The sequence below is a fragment of the Pipra filicauda genome, unplaced genomic scaffold (genome assembly GCF_003945595.2).
Source record: "Pipra filicauda isolate LSUMZ 115617 unplaced genomic scaffold, ASM394559v2 scaffold385_size793830_pilon, whole genome shotgun sequence".
Taxonomy (NCBI): Eukaryota; Metazoa; Chordata; class Aves; order Passeriformes; family Pipridae; genus Pipra; species Pipra filicauda.
Window position 1 is genome coordinate 700,557 of NW_024104515.1, and position 8,889 is coordinate 709,445.

General features: G+C 57.6%; 1 protein-coding gene across 2 annotated transcripts; it reads left to right on the forward strand.

Moving 5' to 3' along the window:
- The first annotated feature begins 1,791 nt into the window (after nt 1–1,791).
- On the forward strand, nt 1,792–7,083 carry PSMF1 (proteasome inhibitor subunit 1). Of its 2 annotated transcripts, none has more exons than XM_039384924.1 (7): nt 1,792–2,027; nt 3,048–3,200; nt 3,728–3,810; nt 4,457–4,633; nt 4,783–4,836; nt 6,589–6,701; nt 6,872–7,083. In XM_039384924.1, exons 1-7 carry the CDS (start codon nt 1,899–1,901, stop codon nt 6,940–6,942), a joined length of 780 nt encoding a protein of 259 aa, XP_039240858.1. In that variant the 5' UTR covers nt 1,792–1,898; the 3' UTR covers nt 6,943–7,083. The 2 variants fall into 2 exon arrangements, with proteins under 2 accessions (XP_039240858.1, XP_027577629.1); XM_027721828.2 differs by having other exon boundaries at nt 1,816–2,027; nt 6,589–6,747.
- The last annotated feature ends 1,806 nt before the right edge of the window (nt 7,084–8,889 follow it).

The following is an 8,889-nucleotide window of genomic DNA, read 5'->3' on the forward strand; positions in this document are numbered from 1 at the left end:
GCGGGTAACCAAGAATGGACACGGAGGTGAGGCCACAGGAGGACAACCTGAGGGTTGGATGGGAGCACGTGATGATGGGTGAGAGGGTGGAGAGCAGATGGTGGATGAACAGGAATGGCAGCAATTTGGATGGGAAAGGGAAAGCTTGGTAAGCACTCGGCAGAGCTTCTGCGTGATCCCACTAAAGCACCAACGGCTCCTGAGGCCACCAGTCCCAAACACCCATGTGCTCCAGCACCTGGAGCAGCTCTGCAGGAAGGCGAGGGAAAGCCAGTTAGCAGCACTGGGATACAGGATTCTGGAGGGAGACCCACAATTTCAAACTATGCGTCAGGAAGGGACATTCTAATGGAGCCACTGGTACCCGCCTCGCCCACCCAGGGCCAGGCTGTGTGGGAAAGTGAAATGTGGATGTTTTCAAAGTCAGCAACCACGGCCTCTGCCCGCCAGGAGTGAGCTGAGCCGTGGGGTGGAAATGCTGCTGCTGCTCTGAATCACATCTCAGCGATGGAGAAGCTCTGGCTGAGGCATTTCCTGCTGTTCCCAACACATCCCCATCTGATACCTCCCTCATGGAGCTCCCGTGCTGAAATTCCAGCCCCATGGAAAATCCGCAGTAGCTTTCCTGACATGTCCAGCTGTCTTCCGTGAAGACAGGAGCGGCAGAGTGTGGCAGGAGGCGCGGTGTCTCCTGGTGGTGATTCCCATGGGAGCTGCCGGGCTGCGGTCGGTTGTTCAGCCTCAGTGACTTCTTGAGGGGGAAATGGAAAGAGCGAACAGTGCGAGTTAATTAATTGACGCATAATGAAGTCAAGATGAGCATCCCCAAGGAGCTGGAGCTCAGATTGGGAAAGCAGCAGATGATGGTATTCCCTGGCATGGGCCTGCTTCATCCCAAGCCCCGGCCTCCTGCCAGCCACAGCGAGGACACTGGCTCTGGCCCAAGGGCAGGGCAAATAAGCCTCTGAATAAGCCTCTGAACGCCTTCCAGTGGCAACTTTAATAGAATTTAGGTGTTATAAACACTGTGGCCCAGAGAAGGGAGTTGTGGAAGGGATGAAACAGCCATCAACGGCTGTTTGGTGCTTTGGTCCCTTTGGTGTCAGTGGGAAGGCTCTCTACAGCAGCACGCGCAGACCCTGCATGGACTCAAAATGCTTTTCTGACTGACAAGGAAGACCCAGTGGCAGGGAAGGAGGATCAGGATTACTCTAACCTGGAGGCTGCTGGATGGTGCTGGGCAAAGACCTCTCATACAATCATGGAATCCTTTAGGTTGGAAAAGCTCTCTAAAATCATTGAGTCCAACCATTCCCCTGGTACTGCCAAGGCCACCACTAAGCCACATCCCCATGTGCCACATTTACACATCTTTTAAATCCCTCCAGGGATGGTGACTCCACTGCTGCCCAGAGCAGCCTGTGCCAGGGCTGGATAACCCTTTCTTTGAAGACATTTCCCCCAGTATCCCACCTATACCTCCCCTGGTGCAATTTGAAGTTGCTTCCTCTTGTCCTGTCCCTTGTTCCCTGGGAGCAGAGCCCGACACACACCCCCGGCTCCCCCCCCTTGATGCTCCCCCTCCTGTCAGGGAGTTGTAGAGATCGCAAAGGTCCCCCCTGAGTCTGCTTTTCTCCAGGCTGAGCCCCCCAGCCACTCCTGGTGCTCCAGTCCCTTCCCCAGCTCCGTTCCCTCCTCTGGACACGCTCCAGCCCCTCAGTGTCTGTCTTGTCGTGAGGGACCCAGAAATGTTCCCAGGGCTCCAGGGGCCTCCTCGCTGCCGAGCACAAGGGGACGGTCCTGCGGCCCCGCGGAGGCCGCCCGGGCCCTGCGCAGCGGACGGGGGCCCTCTAGTGAGGGGCGGCGCGGCCGCGGCTCCGCCCCGGCCCGGAGCAGCCATGGCGGGGCTGGAGCCGCTCTACGCCTGGGCCAGGCCCGCCATCTCCCGCCCGCAGGACGCGCTGGTCTGCGGCGTGCACTGGGAGCTGGTCCGACACGGCTACCGCTGCCTGGGCACCGGGGACCAGGTAGGGGCCGCGCCGCGCTCCCCTGTCCGCGGAGGCCGCGGAGGCCGCGGTGAAGCCCCGGCCTTTCCTAGCGCCGCTCGCCGGCGCCGCCCGGCCCGGCCCGGCCACCGCTGCGGGGCGGGGGGAGCCGCGCGGTGTTGGGGGAACCTGAAGGGTCCGAGGGGCCTCAGTGCTGCTGTGGGAGCCGGGGCGGGCGGCGGCAGTGCTGGGGGCTGCGGGGTCCCTGTGCTGGGAGGGGTCCCGGTTCTAGGGGGATCCCGGTGCTGGGGGCTCCGGGGTCCGGTGCTGGGGGTGGTCACAGGCGTATCGAAGGATGGGAGATCCCGATGCTGGTGGGATTCAGTGTGGTTCCGGGAAGGGGATTAATATAGTGCTTGGTGCTGAGGGGGACCCTGTACCAAAAGGAGGGTGTCCAGTGCAGTGCTGGGGAGGAAATGTGCTGCTGGGGAGTCCCAGTGCTGGGGGCAGTGGGGCAATACCGAGGGGGGGCAGGCTAGTTCTGGACACAGTACTGAGGTGGGGATCTAGTGGGTTGGGAGCCTGGTATGGAGCTGGAGGTATTGGGAGGGTGCCTGCTGTAGTTTTGGGGGGCAGTGGGGCGGTGCAGGGCACTGTCATGGCAGAGAACCCTCCCTCAGTACCAGAGGAGGGGACAGCGTAGGGCAGTGCCCTCTGGCAGCACTGCTGTGGGGCTGGGACAGATGTGATGACAGCCTTCCCCTGAAGCCAGACAGCTCTGTGTCACATTGGGGAGGTGAGAGGTGCCTGGCAGGGAAGAGCACCATCTCCTCTCTGGGTCTTCTGGGTCTTTGTTGCCTGCTCCTGAGGCTCAGCAAGGGATGGTCATGTCTGTCCTGTTCCAACACAAGGATGCAGGAAGGGCCAGGCTGAGAGATCCCATCTCAGAGACCTCAGTCCCCTTCTGGATCTCCCGTTGCAGCCAAGACATGTTCCCTCAGTCCTAGGAGGTGGTGCTGGGCTCCTGGGCAGGATTTCGGCAGCTTGTCTCTTCCTTTGCAGCCAGGTCCTGATGAAAGGAAGTCAGAGCTGCTGCCTGCTGGCTGGGAAGCCAACAAGGAGGTGTATACACTGCGCTACAAGTCCACAGATGATGCCCGTGAGCTGCTGCTGAAGGCCATCATGGTGGAGGACAGCATGATCCTCAATGTCATGGTGAGCATCCATTCTGTCCCCTGTGGGTTTGGGGTCCTTCAGGATCGGTGGCTGCAAAGAACAGCAGGGCCCATTTCTTAAATGTTTGCTGTTGCTTGTCCTGCCTGGCAGCAGTGTTTGCCCCTCAGGATGGGGTGTTTGTGTGGCAGAAGGTATGGCCCAGTGTGAAGCTGGTCAAACCCTGGCTGTGTCAGGGCAGTGGGACAGTTTGCCTTGTGCGCTCCAGCCAAGGAGCTATTCTGTCCCTTTCCTAGCTCAGGACTTTTCTGCAGCCCCCAACAAGCACCTGCCCAGGGTGGTTTTGCTCAGTGTTTCACCTTTTGCAGCCCAGATTAGGAGAGGGAGCAGGGAAAACCTTGCTGCACACGGGGTTTTCCTCCTGGGGATTTAGGCACAGCACAGGGACATGGCAGGAAGCAAGTGAGGCCCATTGTGTCTCAAGCCCCCAGCTGTGGTTGTACCTGTTCTGTCACTCCTTCCCACCTCTGCCAGGCCACTCACTCTGTGCTTTACCTGTGTTTTTCCAGGATCGTGGCTCTCAGAAGGTGGCAGATGTGACCTTGGCAGTGGCCGACTACATCAACCCAGAGCACCTGGATGATTTCCACAAGTAATCTTAGTTTCCTGGTATTTTCTGCAGGAGAAAATGTTCCACTGGCATGGGGAGTGTGGGGGAAACCAGGTTGGAAGGACCTGGAGGACTTTCCTCCCCAGTACAAAGCCCAGGCCAGCCCTGAAATGCAGCCAGAGCTCCCTTCCCTGCCTCTCTATGTGCTGCTGTCAGGCAGGAGAGATTTAGGGAACAGTGTTACCATGGGTTGGAGCCCAGTGGAGGGTACCCTGCCTGGGAACGGGCCAGGCCAGAATGTTTATTTCCAGAGCACTGCGCTGGTTGGACACTGCCCAGGGGTGTGACAGCTTCAGCCACATCCCAGACACCCTGTGGCCTTGCTAAAGACCAGTGCCATGTGCTGTGCTTTCCTCCAGTGCAAACTGGTTAGGCTGGGGCCACAGCAGAAGGGAGTCCCTGGGCTGGATGACACCCTGGCCATCTGAAATGGGATGAGAGCTTTGGTGCCCCTGTGTGCTGTTACCTCTCCCTGTCCCCTCTGTGCTGCCAGTGGGGGACATGTTTTGTGCCAGGCACACTTTGGGGTCGTCTGTCCCCTCCTTGTGCCTCTTGCAGCCTTGTCCAGCACCTCACGTCCTGGTGCCATGGTCTCCCCAGCCCTCTGCCTTCCCTCTCCTCACTGCAGGGTGTACAAGAACACCGAGGAGCTGAGGACAAGGATCACTTCAGGCATCCTTGCTCCCCTCGGGGCCCCCACGGAAAAGGCCAAAAAGGAGCCTGAGTCCGAAAAGGATTTGCAGCGGGATGACGACCCCCTCCGGATCCCTCCCCGGCAGCCGGCGGGCACAAGGGCCCCATCCTGGTGAGTAAAGAGTGGGTGGCTGCCGAGGGCCCTCTGTTAGAGGGGATGTGGTCCTGACACAGCTCCCCAACCTACATGTCAGGTCCCCATCTCGCAGCTGTGGGAGCTGCTATGCCCGTCCCTGAATGTCTCGCTGTGTTGTGTTTCAGGCCGTCCTCCGTGAATCCCTTTGCTGTTGGTGGGGGAGACCTGGACCCTCTCGGGTGAGTATGGCTGTTGGAGCACCCCCTGCTCTGCCTCTGGGAGGTGTGGGGGTGGCTGGAGACCACTGGAACAGCATCGAGCCAAGTGTCTCCAAGTGGGGTTGGCAATGGGACAGTTGCTCAGTGCACATTGTGAGGGACCAATTGACAGTTGCTAAAGCTCAGTCTGGTTCTAATATCGTAATAAGATCCCATCTCTTGCAGAGATGATAGGTTGCAATCTGTGTCTGTTTAATAATCAGCTTGTATTCATTTAACAGGCAGTAATTTCTGTAGTAAATCAAAGCTGAATACATCGTTAAGTGAATGTAAGCTTCTAATTTAAACCGTTACCAGCTGCTGTGTCCCCAGCCCAGCAGTGTGCAGAAGGGGAGGCTGAAAGCCGAGTTCACGGATTCCCAAGTCCTGTTGCAAGCCTCCCAGCTGTCTGAGGCACTCAGGCAGAGGCTGGGCTGTCTGGGGGACTGAGTTCACAGATACATCCTTGATCTTTGGTTTGGTCAGGCAAGGAGAACCTGTCATCTTCCAATCCAGTTAAAAGCACACAGACAAAAAACAGCTCTTGGGGTTGTTGTGGACTGTCCTGCAGCCCAGGGGAGTCTGCTGTCTGGAACCAGTCTCCTGTGGGGATGGCATTTTTTCCCCTCCTGCAAATCTTGGTTCTCCAAGGGTTTGGCTAGAAAAGGGACAGCTAAAAATGTTGCTGCCTCCAGCCCTTCATCAGAGATTTCTCTGTAAAGGACAAAAAAAAGATGGTAAATGGAAGCAGATTTGTGTGCTGACACCTGCCAGCACTGGGGCTGGAGACCCAGACTCCCAGGAATATGCTCGTGGGACCTGGCTGTCCTGGGGCGCTTTGGGCAGCCGTTCCAGCTTAATGGAACTCATTAGCACCGTTGTTAATAACTTGTATGATGGCAGCGGTGTCCGGAGGCTCCAGCCGCGTTTGCACAAAGCCAACCATGAGGAATTGCACTCGCAGTGTGGGGCAGTTCCGAGGAGCCTCTGTGGTCAGCAAATGACTTCCAGGCAGCTCTTTGGAATGGCTTGTGGGAGCCCAGCCGGGGCTGTCGGCTCTTGCGACACCGCACAGGGCAGGACGGGAAGCAGGGATGGAGCGTGGGCCGGCAGTGAGGGCCATGGGTCTGACACTTCTGAGGGGACAGCCAGCACCTCTGCTATGGAGACAGGCTGGAAGAGATGGGGCTCTGGAGAAGGCTCTGGTGAGACCTTAGAGCCACTTCCAGTGCCTCCAAGAGAGCTGGAGGGGGACTTTGGACAAGGACCTGGAGTGACAGGACAAAAGGGAGTGGCTTCACACTGACAGAGAGCAGGGTTAGATGGGATATTGGGAAGAAACTCTTTCCTGTGAGGGTGGTGAGCCCCTGGCACAGGTTGCTCAGAGAAGCTGTGGCTGCCTTATCCCCGGAAGTGTTCAAGGCCAAGTTGAATGGAGCAACCTGATCTAGTGGAAGGTGTCCCTGCCCATGGCAGGGTGTTGGAATGAGATGAGCTTTGAAGTCCTTTCCTACTCAAACCACTTGGGGATTCTGTGCAGGGCTCTCTGTCTTTCTGCCATGGGCTGCCTCACTGGCTTGTCCCAGGAGCTTTCCTTCCCACTGCCGTGTGTCAGGTTAACCCCATGTTCCCATGCTTGGCATTCCTGCAGCAGAGGTTTGGCACCAGGGATGTGCTTTACTCCTATCTCACCAGTGCCAATCTCATCTTCTTCTCTGCCTTTCCTCTCCCCAGAGGTCGGAGTGGGGGAATGATCGTGGATCCTCTCCGATCTGGCTTCCGGCAGCCCGGCATTGACCCATCATCAGGCATCCCAGGCCGGCTTCCCCCAGGAGCTGTTCCACCAGGTGCCAGATTCGACCCCTTTAGCCCCTTAGGAGCTGGACGACCTGGGTAGGTCCTTGGCCATGCTGATATTCCAGCCTGCTTCCAGCCTGCTGCTGGATCCCAGCTCATCCCTGTTGCTGCAGACCTGAGCTCTCACTCCTGTTTGACTCTGCTCTAAATTTCTTTCCAGGCCTGATCCCGACCACCTTCCCCCTCCAGGCTACGATGACATGTTCATGTGAGGAGTCACTGAGTGGCTGAGTCTCCTGGGAAGCAGATGTGCTTCCCCTCTTCGCTCCACATCGGTGGATTTAGATCTTTCCAGCAGCGTTTCTCTCCGTTTGGGGTTGCATTCCCGTGTGTCCCATCTGCTATAAAGGCTTCCCTGTTTGCAGAACAGAAGAGGAGGCAGTAGGTCCATTTCTTTTCCCTGCTCCTCTGAGGGTGCCAGGCCGTGGGGCGCGGTGCTCTGGGAGCAGCCTGGGTGCTGTGGGATTTCTCCTCCCTGCTTCTCCAGGGTGGCAGAGCTTGCTGTTGGGGTCCCAAAAAGCAGTGGGTGTGAGGAGAGAGCTGGCTCCTTGCTGCTCCTCTGCCAGGCAGCCACAGCAGCCTCGCTGAAGGGGACAGCTGAAGTGGGCTCCCCACACAGAGGGGGTTTCTCTCTCGCTCTGTGTCTGAGCAAGGCACTGACTGAAGGGCTGGAAAGCCCAACCCACGGAGTCTCCATGGGTAGAGCCCCAACAGCGACTGGGATCAGCTTCTACAGGGCTGTGCCTGCTGGCTTGGAAGAGCACTACCAGCAGAGCATTTGATGTGCATGAGAAGAGACATAGATTGAATTCCTGGCTTACCATGCCCCCTCTTTTCCCTGCAGCCGTGGTATTTTTCATTCCTGGGGTGTCCGTGAAGCCCCACAGGCAGCGTGACGAGGGGTGCCCACCGAACACTGCATGGGGCTGGGGTAGGAGAGAGGGAGCTTTGCAAAAGAGGTTTATAGAACACATTTTGCTACTGTCAGCCTTGTGTGTGGCTTTGCCTGTCTGGCTTTGGGAGAATGGGGGAGATCTGTGTGCCTCAGGCTCCTGAGCTCTCTCTGGAAACCTCCTCCCTTCCCCACAGATGCCCCAGCTCAGTTGATTTTGGGGCTGCAGCTCATCTTCCTTGTCAGGGGCTCACACTGTTTTTCTTCTCATGGTTTGATCTCTTGGAAGGATGTTTGTGAGACTGAAATAAAAACATGATACCAGTGTTGTGTTTGTTCTTGCTGGGGTGGGCCCCTGCTCTCTGACGGGAAGCCCCAGAGCCCTTCCCAAGGCAGAGGATCCACACTGGGAACCCGCTTTGTATCTTCCCCTGAGCCAGCAGCGCTTTTCCAAGACGATGTAACTGTATTAGGAAAATGAAGTGGAGAACAGCCCAGCCCAGCTCCTGCAGTAATTGCCTCTCCAGGGCATTGAGTGCTGTCGGAACGCTGCATGCAGCTGCACTGGCAGAAATAAAAAGAGGGAAGGGATCCCCCCTATCTATCTCTTTTCCCCAAAGACTTTTTCCTTTTAAAACCTCTTTGCCTACAGATGCAGCTAATAAAGCTGTGTTACAGTGTGTGCTACCCCAGGCACAGGTGGGAGCAGGAAAGGCCAGCCAGAGAAATCTGGGGCTGGGGGCAGCTGGAGCATCCCCTGCATCCCCCATGGGCTTGTGTGTGGACCCCTACATGTGCAGGGGCTGGTTCTAAGCCCAGACCCACCGGATGTGCTATCCCAGCTGCACACCTGGTGGTTTTTCATGGACAGTCTCACCTGCAGACCCACGGATGGGCTGTGGGTGATGCCTGTGACCAGAGCAGCATGGGAGGGATGGGCAGAGAGACCCAGGAATCGGTGAGGCCATCGCTCCTGCTTGTCCCATCCGGCTCCTTGGACAGCCTGAACCCATCCACAGCTTTGTCCCAGGAGAACAAAGCCTCAAACCTTTCCGCTGGGGATGAGAGACTGCAGACCCCAGCCTTGCTGCGTGGGGTGTTGGGGAAGAGGAAACAGCTTTGGCCTCATCAAGGGGCCCCTCTCTGCGGGGGGGAGGCTGCTTTCTGTGCCTGAATTAATCATGTTCTGCAACCTTCCAGGAGGGAGAGACGCAGCCGGCTTTGATGGGGCTAATTAAAGCGAGTCAGCGCCGGGAGAGGCTGCGGCGGGGCCGAGGAACCGGCTT

Bases quoted from the DNA above. Each gene is read 5' to 3' on its own strand.
- PSMF1 (XM_027721828.2), top strand. From the start codon at position 1,899: ATGGCGGGGCTGGAGCCGCTCTACGCCTGGGCCAGGCCCGCCATCTCC. The intron at 4,634-4,782 runs GTGAGTAAAGAG...GTTGTGTTTCAG, and splicing joins GGCACAAGGGCCCCATCCTG to GCCGTCCTCCGTGAATCCCT. The intron at 6,748-6,871 runs GTAGGTCCTTGG...ATTTCTTTCCAG, and splicing joins TTAGGAGCTGGACGACCTGG to GCCTGATCCCGACCACCTTC.